General features: G+C 40.2%; 1 protein-coding gene across 1 annotated transcript in view; it reads right to left on the bottom strand.

Moving 5' to 3' along the window:
• The window catches only part of COL25A1 (collagen type XXV alpha 1 chain), a 468,167-nt gene that overhangs the window by 55,628 nt on the left and 392,661 nt on the right, over positions 1 to 19,878 (bottom strand). The window contains exons 18-20 of the mRNA XM_074993461.1: positions 6,369 to 6,431; positions 4,398 to 4,466; positions 2,739 to 2,783 (exon numbers count right to left, since the gene is read on the bottom strand). Coding sequence (XP_074849562.1) covers positions 2,739 to 2,783; positions 4,398 to 4,466; positions 6,369 to 6,431 — 177 coding nt within the window. The remainder of the gene's footprint in view (positions 1 to 2,738; positions 2,784 to 4,397; positions 4,467 to 6,368; positions 6,432 to 19,878) is intronic.

The raw sequence follows: 19,878 nt of genomic DNA, 5'->3' as shown, positions 1-19,878 counted from the left end.
CCTACACACAGACCTCTGAGCAGTCCCACCTGCCCTGAGGGCCTCAGCAAAAGTCACACTCCCTCTTCCCAGCACTGAGGAACTGGTGCAGTGCACAGGGAAATGGAGGCACACACCACACTAGTATAGAATGGTAAGAGTGATATACAACAGAACAAAGGCGAATGAAAACCCTCTTTGTAATACGAAGTTTGATGTGGACCAGCCACAGGTATTTAGTTGCTGCGTAGACATATATACCTGCAGCACTCTTGCTACACAACTTCAAAACCACACATGCATTTCTTTCTGTGCTCATTTTGCCCACTGGTGTTTCAGAACTTCTTTCCCCATTTAGTGCTTTTCTTACGATCACATCATCATTGTCAGTACTTAGTGATTCTTTTGCCTTAGTATCCCAGGTAGAATAAAGATCTCTAGTGTCTAACTCACCTTTTTTTTCTCTTGGCTGTCACAAATAAGCTCAGAGGTGCAGAAAAAATTATGCATAATAGCAAGCTTTGTAGCTGGCCCTTTCCTTCAGAACCTGAAATCTAGAGCCTAGGACTTAATTCACATTCAAGATCATTTTCACGGCAAGCTTTCTTGTTTTCCCTGTGTCACAAAATTCAATTAAACGGTGCTGCTTCTGCGCCTGGTTGGATCAATATTGGCTTTTGTGATACTGGTTGGACAAGGATCGTTAATTCACTGAGGATTAGATGAAGGTGTATCTGAGGAAAAAAGAGAGGTGCATACCCAGAGGCGAAGGCAACATTGTTGGTTGTATGAAGCCATCTGGCTCTATTTCCTGTGTGGTCTTCTCTGTAGCAAGGGAGGACTGAGGACCAGTGGCTATGGCACTGGGGTACTACTTAAAAATCTGAGTTTAGTTCCCAGATCTGCTACGCAATTGCTGTGTGACTCTGGGCAGTCACAAAGCCTCTCTGGGTCAGATTTTCAAAGGTATTTAAGTGCTTAAAGATGCAGGTGCCCAGGTCCTGTAGGGAATTAGGTGACTACGCTGCTGCTCAGGTGCTTTTGCAAACCCACTGGGTACCTATCTGCATACCTTTGAAAATCTGGCTTTTTGCACCTCAGTGGCCTTTCTGTAAAAGGGGAAAAATACACTTCTCTACCTCACTGGGATGCTATATGGATACATAGCAAAAGATCTGGGATGTGCTTAGTCTCCATAGTGACGGTGGTCTCAGAAATAGACAGTGCTTTCCCTCTCTCACTCAAGAGGCACACTTTTATCATCCTCCATCCCCTCCCAAAGGCTCCCTTTTGTGAAACTAAATGCTGGCAACCTATGGGTGAAAGGTGCTACTAAGATTTCATACTGCACATGCTGAAGATTCCACTGATTTGGTGTAGGATCAGGCACAAAGGACAGGTCTACACTACAACATTAAATTGACCTAGCCCATGTCAGTATACAGCCATTGCAGCAATTACATTCTTGTATGTGTCTACATTTCGCTCTTTGTGTCCATGGCAAATGTCCTCACTAGGAGTGCTTGTACCTACTGTACTGTCAGTGGGATCTGTGGAATTGCTCTTGAAAGCCAGTAAGAGTCAACATAAACAATGTTGTGTCTACATTGACACTGTGTCAAGCTAACTATGTTGACCTTGACTTTACATTGCTTTTGGAAAGACATTATTAAGTCGGTGTAGCAGGTGAGTTATGTTAATGGGAACAAAATTGAAGTGTAGATACGTACATCAACTAATTCTACAGTGCAGATCAGACCTAAAACCCCACATTATTCTGTGTTTAACAGTCCAGTTGGGATCAAGTTCCTCAGCACAAAGATTAAAAGAAACAGGGGATTTTTAACTGTTGCTTATACCACTTTGGTTCTGTGAATCACTTTTTACATTTTACTATAACTCCAGTTCAGAAAAGCAAACTTCATGAAGTCAACAGGACAGAGGTACTTAACTTTAATAGCGTATTTATGTGTTTTGCCAAATGGAAGTCTATGTTAAAAGTAATAAAGAAATGATTCTCAGCACATCTTTGCTCCTGCAAACTGATTACATTAAACAAAAGAATAAGTAGTCCAGTTTTATTTTATGTGGACCCTTGGTACAAACTGGCAGACACGACTAAGTATATAGTTTTGAAAAAATACTGTAAATCAATTGAAAATTTTTACTTTAATTGCTTTTGTACATACCGTTTGAAGCTTTAAAGTTTTGTCAAAGCTAAAGGCAGTTTTTCAACTAGCTAAAAGAACTATCTGAGAGAACTAAATCATCTACATCTCACTGCCCACGATTCAAAATCAACAGCCATAACCACCCACAAACCTCAACAGAATAACAATAAAATTACATTTAAATCAAATATTTTTCAATGTTTATTGGACCAGCAAAATGTGGAAAGTATTAATTTTAACACCTCTCTCCTTCCACCCTCAAGAAAATAGATGAAAACACATCAAACAGAGAGACACAAAGCAGGTACACAGTAAAAGAGAGCAGACAAAAAAAACTAGACTAATCATTTTAAGATGTTACAACACATAAAGAATGAATACAATCATAGTGTACAAAATATGTAGTACTTGATTCTGTGGACCTGATATAGTTAAAAAGCCCAGCAAAACCCCTGGGAGTTTTGCTTGTGTGAAGACTGCAGGATCAGTTATCATTTCTTTTGAAATGACAGTCCATGCCATATTACTAAAAACTTGCCCTGAAAATCTTCATTTTACACCAAAAAAGGTAATTTGGTTGGCACTGACCTTGGACCCCTTTGGGCCTCTAGTTCCAGATTCACCTGATTTTCCCTGTGTGGAGGAAGACGTAGAAAATGGACAGGAGAAAAATGAAAGAGAAAGGAAAGAACAGAGGAAAAATGAAATTAGTTCTGGCTAGCAGTAGTAGAGAGCAGTGGAAATACTTTATTTTCTATGAACAACCTAATTAATCCATATAGTACTGAGTCTAATTGCACCCACAGTAATGGATGTGCATATACCATAGGTTCCCCTCTTCCACAGAAATTCCACCAACGATTCTCTTATTGAGTCTCGCAGAAGACTGGCACAAATAATTCTGGCTTGCCAGGGCTGCCCACTGTACTGTTAGGCCCTCCAAGAACAGAGAAGTAAATAGTTTCTCCAAGGCTGTGTCTACACGTGCCCTCTTCTTTTGGAGGCAGCATGTTAACGAGGCAGTTCGGAAGATGCTAATGGAGGCATAGTGATTAGCATAATGATGTTAATGATGGCATAATGATCAGCATAATGGCGGCCGTGTGCAATTTGAAGGTGCCGCTTTTGGAACTCACACTGCCCATGTAGACAGGAGTCTTTTGAAAAGACCCCCTGACTGTGAAAGCACCTTCTACCTATTCGGTTTTAGGAAGAAGGAGCTTTTGAAGTCTGGGGGGTTCTTTTAAAAGGCCCCCATTTACATGTGTGGTGAGCGTTCAAAAAGTGGCACTTCTGAATCGTGCACGGCTGCCATTATGCTAATGAGGTGCTGCATATTAATGTATACACTTCATTAGCATCTTCTGAACTGCCTCATTAACCTGCCACCTCCGAAAGGAGGGGACATGTGTAGACACAGCCCTAGTGTTCACAGAACAGTACTGCTAAAATAAAGTGTTACCAGCATAAGTTTTCCCAGGACATATAGCCGCATAGACATCTCTGTGATAGAGAAGCCAGACTCCCATTTCATGATCCACCAAAACTCAGTCACTAACCACAGTAGAAAATGCTCAGAAGATACTGCAATGTACTTTGGGTTATTTATGCTTTTCTTACAAAAATGAAAGCCAACAAGCAATATGGACTTGAGAGGTCACAGTGTTTAAACAGCTCAACCTAGGGTGCTTATAGACTTATCCAATTCTGGGCAGAGCTTCACCTTGTATCACTTGCCTTAGCTCCCTCAAAATTTATACTATCTGAGGGTCTGTTTGTCAGTCCAAACAAGGGATGCCACTGCTGGCCTAATTCTGCAATAGCTCACCCTGCGTTACCACTTTTGTATTAAACTGTGGGTGTGTCTGCACTGCAGCTGGAGATATAATGTCCAACATGCGTAGAGATACACACACTAGCTGTGACTGGTCTAACATGTTAAAATAGCTGTGTAGCCACAGTGGCAAGTAAAATCCCTTCCGTGACCCTAGATCATACTTGGGGCAGCTAGCTCATCCCACCACCTATGCTGCTGTGACTACAATTAATTTTTGTGTGTGTTAGCTTGATGCAGTCTGGCATGTATAGATCTACCCAAGCTGGAAACCCCCAGCCCCACTGCAGTGTACAGGTATGAATTTACAGTGTTACTTTTTGTTCTGTATTTTTGAAGTAGTTCTTGAGTCTATATGCTCATAAAATTAGCAAAAAAAAAAAAAAAAATTGCCGGTGTCAAATCAGACTGACCTTTGGCCCAGGAATTCCAGGTTCACCTCGCTCACCCTTCCCAGGAGGCCCTGCTTCTCCTCTTTCACCCTGTCAAACATCACAACACACATGGACACATCACAAACCACTGGCAGTCTCTAATACCGTACACAGTTAGTTTGGAAAAACTAAAAAGAATGTGCTTTCAAGCCCATCTGACAGCTATATTGGGATAGAGAACATTTTTCCTAGGTAAATTTACAGCATTCCTGGAAGCAGAAGTGGATGTTTCTGTAGCCTGATCTGAATCATTTTCTCTGGAACAAGACTATAATATCTGAGAAGCAGTATGTAATGGAAGAGCAGAATAAGGCATAGACAGAAGGGAGCAAAGTTAAGCTAGTGCTGCCTCTTATTCCATTCTCATAACTCCTGGGTGAGTTAGTTTTGGTGTGCTGAATGAATGTAGGTCATGTGATGGGTAGAAAAATGAAGAGGTGGCCTTTTAGGAGCTTGTTGACAGCCAGTCCAGCAAACACTGGATCACCCTAACTAAGTGAGCAGCTGTATTCTGCAAAAGTGAGAGCTGTGGAGTGCTTTTCACACTTCTCCCCACATAAAGTTCACTGTAGTAACCACATCATCTAGAAGTAATACAGGTGTAGAATACTGAGGAGGGGCCTTCATTTAAGTAGCGGGGGTGGCTAATGAAGCAATTTGGGATTCTAGATACCTAGGAATAAATCATGCCCTCATAGAAAAGTACAGATATACCACCACTCTACAGTAAAGGTTGACACTTTTGATTCCAAGCTTGTTCTACATTCTTCAGCATTCCCTTAAAACACAAAAAACATTTTAAAAATCAAAAGTTGGCATCAGAATTAGTCTGGAGCTCTGTCTTTTTTCTTCCAAATCCAAAGTGAATGGGATAATGGGTTTACAAAATTTGACTCTCTCAACAGATGAGGTCCACAGGACTTCAAAAATTCTTTTAACTTTATTTCCCACTCACTTGCAAAAGAACAGGCAAAAAGAGAGAGAAAGAACAATGTTCAATGGATTTACATATTTAATATCTAGTGCCCAGGATCAAAGATTCATTGCTTGAGTCAATTTCTTAAAAGTTATTCAGATGGATTGTCCACACTGGCATGTCGGCTCTTGTGACCTAATTAAAGCTTTTGGTAGCTTAAGGGAGGCTACACTGAGTAAGGGTATGTCTACATTACAGAGTTATTCAGGAATAGCTTATTCCAGAGTTGTTAATCCAAAATAAACTATTCCAGAATTGCATCCACTTTACAGGAAAGCCCCAAAATAAGCAAAATTTATTCCAAAATAGCGCATCCACACACAATAGATCCTGTTTTGTATTAAAGTCCCTGGAAGCTCTGCTTCCAGAGGCTCTACATCTGAAATACTGTATCTACACAGAAGCGTTATTTTGGAATAAGCTATTCCAGAATATTTTGTTTTGAAATAGACCCTATTCCCTGTCTACACAGCCCTTATTCTGAAATATCTGTTTTGGAATAGTGCTATTCCTTCTAGAATGGGGCTTACCAAATTTGAAATAAGCTGTTAGCTATTTTGAAATTATTTCAAAATAGCAATTTCATTGTGTAGATGTGCCCAAAGTTATTTTGGAATAGCAGCCATTATTCCAAAATAATTTTTCTGGGTAGACACACCCTAAGGCAGCTAAGAAGCTTGAAACTTCTATGAGTGGTCATGTAGTCTGACCTTCTCATTTTCTCATGGCACACTGAAGGGCAAATATAAAACTTGGGGTACCAAAGTATGAATTTTAATTCTTTCAAATGTTAGTCGTCCTTCAAAATTTTAACCTGAACTCTAAACTTGCACTAGCTTTTTCAAGAATGATGTTCTTTTAAGGGGTGTCATTAAATGACTGATTATAGATTCCCAACCTGAACTTCACTTTAACTTTTTTTAGCATTAACATGAAGGAACCCAATGTGAGTGTGTGGGAGAAGCTAAACTTACCTTTGTTCCTGGTAACCCTGGTAATCCAGGCTCTCCCTGTGGGCCAATGAAACCTGGTTCACCCTTTAAAAGATGAGAGCATATTAGATGATGATTCTTTCAATAGCAACTTATTACAATAAAATCAATTTATTTTTAACCACTCGTGGCTTTCCAGCTGCGATCCAGTTATGATAGAGAGATTGATTAGGGATGATTAATTCATTGGTAATTATTGCCATCAGCATACTTCTTGGAGCAAAACCTCAGGTAGTTTGAGAAAAATCAAATAAATAAATAAATTGGAAAACATCTTTTTTTTTCTTTCAAGCTGAGGACTGTTAATATGGCCCTAGATTATACTGCAATTTATTCGAAAAAAAAAAATACACCATGGTAAGACTAACATCACGGTGCAGTCAGTGGATGTGGTTAAGAACGAGGGTTCCTTTCATTCCCAGGGTAAGTAGTCCCTGCTCTTTCTCACAATGGACAGTCACAGTCTGAGTATGGATCCAGGACGGCCTTATCCCTTTGCTCCCCTGAACATCTAAGTGACAACCATGGCCACCCCCTCTCTGGAGACATGGACAAACTCTGGATCTTTCCATTGAGGAGTTGAAAAGAAAGCACACTTGTCTCATGAATGGAAAATACAGCTAAGCATGTAATGCGCTTGATGGGTTTTGGTTGAGCTTTTGCTCTGTATGAAAATGACAGTGCTTTAGAAGTTAAGCTTAAGATCTATGATTTTATTTTATATGTAACCCTTTGTTTCCAATATTAAAACTTGTATGATTAAATCTCTGTGCTTTGTTACAGAAACTTACACTTGCTCTCTCTTTCAACAAACATAAGTGCTGTGTATTAACCAGAACTGTGCTGTATGACGTAAGTGGCAAGCTGCAGTGTATTGATCCTTTGGGAACAGAGGCTCTGGGAATTCTGAGTGCCAGTGAATCAGAGGCAGGGCATTCCAGAGAGATACCTGGATGACTTGAGTGCTGGAGTGTGCCTTTTATTAACCTGCACAGAGAATAAGGCATGTAGAGGCCTGGCAAGCAGAGCTTATGTTGTCAGAAGCTGGTGGTGTCAGAGAGCTGACCCAGGAAAGCCCAGACGGGGTAGTGAGGTGCATAACCCAGAGGACTCCTGGGGAAGCCTCAGGAACATAGAGAACCTAAAGTATTTTCAAAGAGTTAGCATGACCAAATAGGTAGCTCAAATGTTCACAGATAAGAGTGATTTGCAAACAATTGTTTTCAACTTTAAAAACGAATTGTTTTAGCAATATGATTTAAATCTTGACTGCATTTCTAACATCTGACAGCTCTTCAGTGTTACTACAGCACATTTACTGACAGCAAATGCCCATAAAAAAGAACTTTAGTGCCATCACAGTACATGCAGGTAACTCTAAGAAGCCCATTCTGTGGCTTTGCTATTACTCATAAAGGACATCTGAAGAAATAGGTCTGTCCCATGAAAGCTCATCACGTAATAAAGTATTTTGTTAGTCTTTAAAGTGCTGCGGCTGCTGTTTTGTTTTTATAAAGGACATGTTTGTTTTGAAAACAATGTATATTCATCCTACCTATTGTATAGTTCTAACATTGCCAGATTTCTGTTTTATCATCATCTACGCTGCTCAGACCAAGCAAATGGCTTTTTAATGCTGTCATTGATGTGTTAAATGTAATGAAAACAAACAGTTTTATCTCAGTAATGTATGCTGATGGCCCTGCAATGCAGAGGAAGGGGGAGGCTGGGAAATAATTCTGATTAGTCCATGGTGCAGATGAGACACAGAAGCCATAAGGCTAGAAAATCAAGGACTGTGATTTTTTAAAAAAAAATACTGGACAGTAAAATCTTAATCCTGCACATTGCCACAGGAATCCAACATTAAGGTTATGTCTACACTAGCCCCCCACTCACCTTCAAAAGGGAGATGCTAATGAAACACTTTGGGATATGCTAATGGGGTGCTCCAATGAATATGCATCACCTCATTAGCATATCCCAAAGTAGCTCATTAGCATCCCCATTTCAAAGGGGGAAGGTTAGTGTAGACATAGCCTATGGGTTGGATTTTGATCACACTTACCTCGATTGTTTATTCTGGTTTAACTATTGACCTCATCACAGTTACTCCTGAGCTGCACTGAGTAAGTGAATTGACAATTGGTTCTAGCTACTGTGGGATGCAGCATAGTTTAATGCAGGGAACTAATATCACTAGGATTTACAGTATCTTCTGTCACACATGCTAATCTATTTTATTTTAGCAAAGGATTTTTGTAGTAGGTACAATAATGAAAAATTCACACCAGTATAGAGTACTCATGCCAACCTTTCTACTTCCTACATAAAGGACTCAAATAGGCCCTTCAAACTAGAATGTCATCCAGATCAGTGATTCTCAACCAAAGGTACAGATGTACCTCTTGGGGTACTCAGAGGTATTCCAAGGCATACATCACTTTATCTAGCTATTTGCCTAGTTTTACAACAGGCTTATGAAAAAAGCATTATCAAAGTTGGTACAAATAAATTTCATACTTGTTTGTAGAGCTCTGTAGTTTAAACACCCAGATTTAAATACAATGTTAATATTTTATAATTTTATGGTAAACACGAGAAGGTAAGCAATTTGTCAGTAATAGTATATTGCAACACGTTTGTATTTTAAAGTCTAATTTTGGAAGCATGTAGTTTTTAAAAGTGAAGCGTGAAACTTTGGTCTTGTGTGTGCCCCTCAGACACCCGAAAGGTTACACTTCTCTGGAAAGATTGAGAACTACTGCTCTGTAATATTCAGGAAATTATTCAGAAAATGTTTTCAAAAGTTCTAGAACACTAAATGTGCTAGTAAAACTACATTTGTTCTGACATAGTAGAACAAATATGTTTCAATGGTAGGAAAAAAAACCCTGCGTGTCTGAAAATTGTAGGTACTAGGGGTACTTATTTTTTTTTTTTTAAAAAGGGGTACTTTACAAAAAAGGCTGAGAGACACTCATCTACATGATGAATCACATTTGCTGTCGTGGTATTCTCCTAAAGATATACTCTCAAAAACTGGATTCAGCTTGCATCATTGATTAAAAATATCAGAAAGCAGAATGTCTCTCTCACATCTCATTTCATTGTCTTTGCTTTACCACTGATACACATAATAGGCTAGGGAAAAAAGTTATGATCCTGGAAACAGAATCAATATATAAAGTAATACAGCTTGTAGTTAGGTAGCAAATAAAAACCATGTCAACATCCAGACAATCCATAGGTTCTCATACTCCAAGATGTTGAAGTGAACACTGCTGTCTATGAAATCAAGATGACATTTACCTTCAACTTATCTGAACACCTGGTGCAGTTTCTTTAAGTAAAACAGAAGTTTTATCTTCTAAGGATCTACTATAAGTAATTTAGAAAGTGGAAGGAAAGTGATCTGGGGAGGTCCAAAAACATGAAATATAATATACAGAGATACACATCTCATAGCACTGGAAAGGACCTCGGGAAGTCATCGAATCCAGTCCCCTGCCCTCTTAGCAGGACCAAGCACTATCCCTTTTTTTTTTCTGGTGATTGTTTTTTTATCTATTTGCTCCAGATCCCTAAGTGGCCTCTCAAGGACTGAACTCACAACCCTGGTTTTAGCAGGTCAGTGCTGAAATCCTGAAGGTGACATATTAGGCAGGCAAGAGGACTGTGGTAAGAGATTGGCCACTGGTATGTTCTAGAAGATCATTAATTCCTCAATTAGCTTCATAAGGCAGCTTAATAATAATAATTTTAATAAAACCAGAAACACTGAGAATTATCTGTTCATATTTTAGCTGAAAATGTTTGTGTTGTTAGTATTATGAAACACTTGCTTATATTATGGAACTTATGATATATGTGACCCAGGCTGTAAGATAATACTGAAGTGTTTGCTCTGTATTGTAAAAATAATCACTTTGAAACTGTAATCCAGGCAAGAAATAACAGCAAGTGTGAAATACTGTTTGCACCCATGACGACTGGTTATCTTTGGCCCACTGAATCCAAATGGGCCACTGTAAGTCATCAAAGATCAAGAACTTTGTGAATGGCTCTGAGCACACTCGCAACGAGGGAGCTGCACAGAAGTGCTTATTCCATCAGCTTGGTTTCTAGGGAAATGAAGATAAAATTCCTGGCTGGAAGGAATTAGATCTTTTTATACTGCTCAGACTCAAAGGGCAGGTCTACAGTAGACCTGAAAGTCAATCCTAGATATGCAATTGTAGCTGCAGCAATTGTGTAGCTGGAATTGACATATCTACGATCGATTTATTTGGCTGTCCTCACTGAGGGAGGTCAATGGCAGAAACTTTCCTGTGACCTTCCTTACTCCCTGTGACACAAAGAGGAGTACAGGTGTCAACTGTTGAGCCTGATACTTTGATTTTACACATCCCCAATAACAAGAAGTCCTGTGGCGCCTTATAGACTAACAGATATTTTGGAGCATAAGCTTTTGTGGTCTTTGCCCACAAAAGCTAATGCTCCAAAATATCCGTTAGTCTATAAGATACCACAGGACTTCTTGTTGTTCTTGAAGATACAGACTAACATGGCTACCTCTCTGATACACATCCCCAATATGCATGCAAAATCAAACCCTCGAAGATTGACCCTAACTGGGTTTATAACCTAACTGGGTCAATCGCCAAGTAAGTGTAGATGTACTCTAAGGCTATGTTTACACTTGCAACTGACATACAAAACTTTTACTGTTCGTAGCTGCCGAACGCCCCTACTCCTGAAACAACAGAAGTTTTGGTGAGGCAAGTGCAAGTGTAAACATTGCTTTGTCAGCAGCATATATAGGCATATCCTAAGATGCAAGGGTCCCTAAATAACAACCAAGAGTTCTTTCAGAATAACCTGAGTTAGGCCTAAGGAATTTTATAGAGATGGCAAATTTCAGCAGTTCTATCACCATTTGAAACCCAAGCCTGCAATTTGTACGGGTGTGCATGTTTACATTTTTAGCTTTATAAATGACTCTCATTGTTTTTTAGGCTATGTCTGCACTAGAGACCTTCCAGTGGCAGAGCTGTACTGAGGCAGCTGAAAGATCTCTTGTGTAGCTACTCTATGCTCATGGGAAAGAGCTCTCCTGTGGACACAATTAAACCACCCCAAGGAACAGCAGTAGCTAGGTCAGCAGGAAAAGTCCCTCTGTCAATACACTGCTGGGCACAGATCCATCTCATCCATAGGCTGGTTTGGGGAAACTGCCCTGAGCCCTGTATTTGGGGTGGGGGCAGGGCACGTGAGCCAGAGCAGCCCAGGGAACTAGTAGTGTCTGCGCTGGCAATAGGGGGCAGGGCTGCCTCTCACACTCACTGGAGATGGACGGAACCAATGTGACCCAGCTACATCCTGCTCTGCTCCACTGACTCCCAGATGTGTTGCTTGTGTTCTCTGGGCTTATGAGAAGGGACTGGGCATGCTCCTGCTCTCACTAGTGGTGTCAAGAAGTGGAGTGACGAAGCCCCAGCACAGGTTGTTCAGAGGCTTAGAGGAAAAGGTCAGGCCTACCCCCACACTCACCAGGGATGGGGGCAGGAAATGGAGCAATCTAGCTGGGAGCCAGCAAAGCAGGGTAGGTTGGGATGGTATTGCTCCACTTCCTGCTGCCACTGGTGAGTGCAAGGGTGGGCTCAATCACTGCTGATGGTGCGAGGCTCCCTGCTAATCCCCCAGGCCCTATTGCTTGGGGGAGGGGTCTTCTGCAAAGGGGTGAAATGGGGCCAGTGAGGGCAGGGCTTGGAGGAAGGGCTGGAAATGGGGCAGAATATGGGTGGGAAGAAGCAGGGTGAGGGCAGGACCTGGGGCAGAGAAAGGTATCTCTGGGCCTACACCCCCATAGAAATGGCCCTGGCTGTGCACACTTATGCCAGCAAAGCTTATGTCACTCAGGAGCTGTGTCTACACGTGCACGCTACTTCGAAGTAGCGGCACTAACTTCGACGTTAGGCGGCGAGACGTCGAAGTCGCTAACCTCATGAGGGGATCAGAATAGCGCCCTACTTCGACGTTCAACGTCGAAGTAGGGACCGTGTAGACGATCCGCGTCCCGCAACATCGAAATTGCCGGGTCCTCCATGGCGGCCATCAGCTGGGGGGTTGAGAGATGCTCTCTCTCCAGCCCCTGCGGGGCTCTATGGTCACCGTGGGCAGCAGCCCTTAGCCCAGGGCTTCTGGCTGCTGCTGCGGCAGCTGGGGATCCATGCTGCAGGCACAGGGTCTGCAACCAGTTGTCGGCTCTGTGTATCTTGTGTTGTTTAGTGCAACTGTGTCTGGGAGGGGCCCTTTAAGGGAGTGGCTTGCTGTTGAGTCCGCCCTGTGACCGTGTCTGCAGCTGTGCCTGGCACCCTTATTTCGATGTGTGCTACTTTGGCGTGTAGACGTACCCTCGCAGCGCCTATTTCGATGTGGTGCCGCGCAACGTCGAAGTTGAACATCGACATTGCCAGCCCTGGAGGACGTGTAGACGTTATTCATCGAAATAGCCTATTTCGATGTTGCTACATCGAAATAAGCTATTTCGATGTTGGCTTCACGTGTAGACGTAGCCAGGGTGTGTTTGTTCACACCATGGAGTAATATAAGTTTTGCTGACAGAAGTGGCAGTGTTGACATGCCCTCAGTTAATAAATCCTTCATTAATTTACTACAGTTTTGGCTACATGTGTTGTCTGTGATGTGAGATCTAAGGCGGAAATTGACCTGAGGTAAGTAAGTGACTGGACTTTTGGGATGAGGAATAAGCTGAATGTTTTGTGATCGCTGGTGTAAAGTGACCCTTTATCACAGTCTCAGGCTTGTCTGGGTGGCAAGACAGTTGGTGAAACCATGTGAAGGCTGTATGGTGCCTGAGGAGTTTAAATTTGTGATTGGGTTGGTGAAATCTAAGCACTGAACTTTCAAACAGCTTGGGATTTGTGTCTCACCTCTTCACAATCTGCCTCGAGGTTGTCAGTCTCGCTCCTGAGCCATTCCAGACACCATGACATTATTAATATTAATGATAATATTGTAAACTGTTAAATTCAAGCACGTCAAGCTACCGGAAACAATAATCCATGACTCTTTGTTTTTCCCAAGAGTGTTCATGCAATGCAAAGTTGCTAGCTTGGTGAATGACAAATTGCAACACATTTGTTGCAAACCTTGTTAGTATTATTTTAGCTCCAACAGGTAAGCACAGGACATCAAAATGAAGAAATATGTTAGTCCATAAAGACAATAGAGATGCCATACATTGAGCAGAATGTAAGTTACACATATATTTAGTTAATAATTTATACTTAAATGGGCTTTTCGATTCAGAAATAGGAAAGTTTTTAATGACGATAAACTTTATTTTAGGACACTACTTTTTTATTTTTACAAAGATTATTATCTAGACAATTTCCTCCATGTCTGTTTCACATTTATCAAACCTTTACGGGAGGAAGTGGAGACATGCTGTGATATGAAAGGCTAAGGGTAAGACCAACACCATTTACTGTGGGTATCTTGCTTGTTATAGGTTTGCAAATTTGTACTTTCTGTTTTCAGCCCCCTGCTGGTGAAAACACCACCTGCTGTCCTAACAGCACTTTAATCACCATTAATTTGTTGAAGGATTTACACTGCAACTTTTTAGCAGAGGATGTCTAACTACTTACTGACTTAGGCTGGGTCTTCATCTCCCATTTCACATGCAGATCAGCAGAACTATTCACCGCTTAACACTTGCACATAAGTCTACTCTGCTTTTGGTGCCTCGGATATATTTCTCTAGCATATGGATTTTTACAATAATATAAATATACTGTGTAGAATAACACATTAAACTATACATGTAACAACTGCAGGTTAATAGTATACATTTGGATGTAAAAGCTTAACTGGGGCTTTACTTTTATCATTAATGTTTTCGTTACAATTTCTTAGATCACTGTACGCACAAATAAACTGAAGCTTTAAAACAAAAACTGTACTAAAAAGTGCGACTTTTTAAAATTTTGTCTTAGTCTCAACTGACATCTTGACCTCCCTCTGTGGTGAGACAGATGCTTAAGCTCAAAAGCTCCCTCTCACCAACAAAAGCTGGTCAAATAATAGAGATTACCTCACCCACCTTGTCTCTCTAATATCTTGGGACCAACAGAGGTATAACACTGCATATTTTGACCTTCAGAAGTCAGTGGTACAGAAATTGTATGACTGGGGAATTTAAAGACATTTCAATTCTCTGATTGAAATACTTGTGCAAACCTATTAAAAATGGGTCCAATTCTCCCTCTCATGAAAAACATTCTTGACAGAGCAAAGACGCTTCCAGAATACCAGGTGAAGCTGTGGTATGTTTATCACTGGTTCCTCCTTTGAAAGCAGTTGTATCAGTTACATGTAAGTAGGAGGGCAAAGGACATTTAGACTCGTTTACAAGGAACACAGATGTAAGCCTTATCGATCCCCAGCCAAACTGGACAAGCACTTGTCCTTCCCATTTGCTCTCCTACCACAGGTCTCTACTGAAAAATCCTCCTTAGTGAGTTAGTACTGTTCCCAGCATGAACCTCTGTAGCAACATGCCTTGGAGTTCTCTGCTGGTGGCTGCACAGAGCAGACACTTCACCAGCCACCAGCCCCTTGCTCTGCCACATCACCTGCCCCCATGCATGCTCCCGAGCTGCAGTTCCATGACAGCCCTCTGCACAGGGGTGTGAACCATGTTTTTCTATGTCCATTTTAATTTGTGCTCCTATTAGCAGGGAGAGCTATGGAAGCCTGGCATTCAGGTTTTAGTTCCCATCCAAATTATTTACTCTTTAATTCTGCACTGAATTACTCCTTTGGTTGTTTTTCAGTTTGGACTGTGCAAACTGAAATGCCCTTATTTTATCTAGCCTATATAGGGATATTCCAGCCTTGAAAGACCTTGCTGATTCAGTCCTAGGCATTTTAAAAACAGAACCAATAGGAGCTAGGTTCCTCTCATTATGCCATTAAAAGGTTTATAGGCAGAATGAGATTAAAAAGAACAAAATAAAGCACTTTAATGAAAACAATGAAGTACATCAGCCTGAATGTGAGTCACTGCCCCTGCTTTCTCTGTTGATTCTCAGACATTGGCTTTTGCTTTTTGTTTCTATTTTGTTCTCAGAAGGACTACAATAGGTAGTCTACAATAAGGAGCTGAAGGAGGTAAAGGGAAACTCCCTAAACAATGTTTCATGTTTTCTTAGACCTTTGTTTAGATTTTCAATAGTAACTCAGAACTGCTTCCATAGGTGCCCCATTGCACAGGCTCCCTGCCTGCCTCCTCACCCATGAAACTGTATTTTGACTTTCTGATCAACCCAGTTGCCTAATCAATTTCTTAACTTGGAAAAATATCTCTGGTTTTGTATTTATGACCATCATTTGTTCCATTTTTATGATTTGTTAGAGGCAAAATGAATTATTCTTTAAATGACCTCAAAACCTGTAACTTCAGCTTACAACCCGATTCTGTTTTCTGAAACATTTATTGCTTTTCGGTGAGCCCAATTTTCATTTTAAGAAAAGTGCAGCGGTACTTGAAAATATGTGCTGATTTGCAAGCGTGCTAAAAGTATCAGCAATAATTCTGATTAATGTGTTATGATTCTGCATGCATTAGTCATACAGACTACTTTTTACTTAAAGGCTAATTAGAATTCAAGTCAGCATGATACCTGCTTTTGAGGATTACAGTAAAAACATTTGTTGTAATAAGAGACTCATTTTTTCCTAAGTGCAGCCAACTTTAGAAATGATTGATCTGCTAAATTATCAGAAGAAAAGAATGAGGCTCTACAGTCTGTCCAAAAATTGCTTCCCTCTAGGACCAAGTTAGACAATAAATTTAAATGGCTTTTGTTGCTAATATTAAAAATGAACTGCAACTGTTTTTGCTCATTTATGACTATCTAAAATCATGAAAACATTTTCTATGGTGGCATTACATCATCAGAATGTTTTCAGTTTACTGATCTCAGGTCTCCATTATGGCTGATAAAATCCCAGATTACAGAATACGTGGGTCTGCTAATTGGGCTCTCAGATTACTCAACTGGATTTTAAATTTGGATTGACTTTATCCAGCACAAAGAAGCAAATGAAAAGATGCTGTAAAACAGCTCCTGCCCTAGCAGATCAATCTTTTAACCTCTAACAGCCTTTGGGGAAACATAACTCACATCCTGTTTTTAAGTTACTTACCTTTTATTCTTTTCTCACTTTAGTGTTTTTCCCAGGAAAAAAATCCTGGCTATTGTAGATTTAGGCTTCGTCTACACAGGAGGCTTTGCCTGGCAAAACTGGGCTTTTTCTGGGAAATGCCAAAGAACATCCACACGTTAAATGTGCTTTGCTGACAGTTTGTCAACAAAACCCAGCACATCCGTTGGCAGCACTGGACCTTTCCCTGTTCAGGTATAACACCTCTCTCAACAGTGTTCTGTCAACAAAACAGCCATGTGGATGCTCTGGGGCCCTTGTGTTGACAGACAGGGCTTCCAATTCACCGGGCAGCCCAGTCTGCAGAGCTTCTGGTCACCTATTCTGTCGACAGAGGACCAGGCAGTTTGGCTGCTCTCTGTTGACAGAGTGGATTGCTCTTTCGATCTGCTTTTATTTGGAGATGCAATCTGTCTATAGACATTTTGCTGGGAAATCTCTTCCAACAGTGACTTCCATTAACAGAAGCTTCTCATGTAGATGTAGCCTTAGAGGACATTGTTTTTGATGGCTTACAAAGAATTGCATATATTGCGAGAAATGCTCTTGTCCTCTGCAAGTTAGTCATGTATCATAATCCATTGTTAAAAATGAGTTCATATTTTAGGCTTTATTTTTGAGATCAGGTCCGGGCATTTCCATGCCTAATTTGTGCAACTGTGATAATAGCATAAGGAAGCTAGATAAGTAGGCATGGAAATGTACAGTTAGTTGTGTAACTCTTGCATCCAGTTATCTGATGTATGCACGTATTGCAATCTTGGTAATTGCGTATTCAAATTAACTGTACAATTGTGCATTTTTTACATGTAATACCATCTATGTACCTTGAAAGCAAGCCTACAAATCAATATAACACTTGTAAACCCGTCTGACATTACTTCCTGCCAGTGTCTGTTTTTATCATGACACACACTTCATTGAACTCTACTTTCCAGCATGTGACCTGCATTCACTATCTACTTTTTCTGTGCCCAGCAATAACCTGCACCTCCCCCCAGACTTCTTTACTTAGACGAGGAAAGGATGAGAGCTAGCTAACCTGCATATTCCACCAGATATTTCAAATATGGGCAAATGTACATTAGGAAGGAGTGTAAGTATTCATAAAAAGATAGATTGGAGCTGAATTTGTTCAGCTTTCAGTGACCTCAGTGAGATTTTCAGCACTTCTGAAAATCAAAGGAATTTTGTTTAGATGGCCGTCACAAGGTGAGCTGGTCTTTTTAGAGGAGTTCCAGAGCCAACCCTTATCTTCTTTCCAAGTTTTGCCTAGAAAGCAGGAATTTTTAGAATGAGGGTCTCTAGGATTAATACAAGTTGTATACGTGGCAGCAACATATGGGTGCACAGGGAGCAGATATATGAGTTCCCCTTTTTCATAGTGAGGGAGACACCATGCAAAATGTAAGACTTCTTGTGAATTTTTCTAAAGAAAGAAAAGGAAAACCTGAAGAAAGCAGGAATGGCTTGTGAATTCCTCTTGTAAGAGAGCCAAGAAGAGGATCCTACCAAAACTCAGAAACTTGTCAGTCCTTCTAATGCCAGAAAACAGACCGAACAGATGAAGCCCAAAGAAAAGAGAATGAAGAGTAAGCATCACCATGGCAAGATGGAAAGCCATTTCTATAATGTCTAAATCTGAGATTTACAACCCTATCTTTAGGTGCCCAGGTTTCAAAATTTTGGCTTTTATTTTTAAAGGTTTATCTGCATGGAAGTCACTTTTCTATTTGATGCAGTTTATTTGACTCTTTAAAAATATAAAACTTTAGTTCTGAAAAGTTGTAAGTATTTCAGACATGATTCTTAGGCCTTTAAGTTCTATTGGAGAAGCAGGGAACAAGATCCTGGGATATTGTAAAAGAGAGACATAGTGAAACTAAAATACAAAATACAATTGACGGTTAGAATTGTTTTTGCTTTAGATAAATATGGGGCAGAAACTGAGGTCCTTAGCCAGTTTTTACTGAGTCCTTACTCAGTAAAATTATAATGATTTCTGTTTCATGCTGCTGGAAATTGAGTATATTGGCTTGGATCTAATTCACCTGGTCTATATAAGCAATTATCTAGGAAGATGTAGGTGACTGAATATTGGAAACTCTGTGTAAGTAACTCAGTCAGTTCCAACTGAGTTGAGAATAGGGCAAACTGTTATATTTTGGTCTCTCCCTGTCAAAAAAAGAAAGTAGGGCAGGGAAGTAAAATCCTTCAACAGGAGTTTGCTTGATTAAGGCTTACTGAAAGGTCTGCTGGGACTTAACAATTTGCCTGAATATATACCTCATAAAATAAGAGGGACATGAAGTCAGATTAGGCCTAATGTTGATGGAAAGCCTGTTCTCTTAGAATATATTGTATTGGACCAGCTATTGCAAAGAGCTCATCTTCTGTTAAAAATTACGCAGGGATGATGTCCAAATTAATGACTTTATTGATTAAATGCCACAGAATTTATCCAGGCCAGGCTATCTTGAGAGAAGGTCTAGAGATTGCAAATGAATGAAATTACAAATGCCTTCAGTTTCAATGAGTGAGTCATTTTGTAAGTACTTCCATGACTTTTTTAAGAGTCAGTATTAGGGTCTTATTAAGGCTAACCTGAGATGTCACAGAGCTGAATTAATATTCTATGTTTAGGTGCTTTTCTCATTTTCTGAATGACATGGTGGAAAATGGTCAGATGCCATTCTTGACAGCAACAAGTGGTCAAGAAAAGATTTTACTGTATGTCATTGCTGGTTTTATCACAGTCTTGAAATAACTGGCTGAAGTTCTGTATTCTCCATGGTACCAACTGACCAGGAGAGGCATGAAAAGGATTAGGAAGCACTCCAGAAATATCCATATGCATGTAGTACATGAGGATAGTAGTCTAATTAATAAGGTCATTGCCACATATACTGATTTAACACAAGATACTCATGTGTCTTTCTGATATGACCATTCGTTTAGATTGAAATCATGTTCAACCAATCTCTAACTGGCTCTCTGGAAAAAATACTAAACTGCTGCATTAAATAATTAATTTGAGTAATTGTGCATTAAGAAACTGTAACTCATACTCCTGACTGATATTTCTTAATGTTGTAAGTAATTTTGGCTACTCTTTCAAAAATATATTTATGGACTCCTTTACAGATATACCATACCCAGTATGCAAAAGATAAAATGCAGATTGAAAGGTATGGTTCATTTATTGAAATTACCTTTGAATTCACAAAGTTTACAC

The sequence above is a fragment of the Carettochelys insculpta genome, chromosome 4 (assembly GCF_033958435.1).
Source record: "Carettochelys insculpta isolate YL-2023 chromosome 4, ASM3395843v1, whole genome shotgun sequence".
Classification (NCBI taxonomy): Eukaryota; Metazoa; Chordata; order Testudines; family Carettochelyidae; genus Carettochelys; species Carettochelys insculpta.
This window is presented reverse-complemented; position numbering and strand designations above follow the sequence as displayed.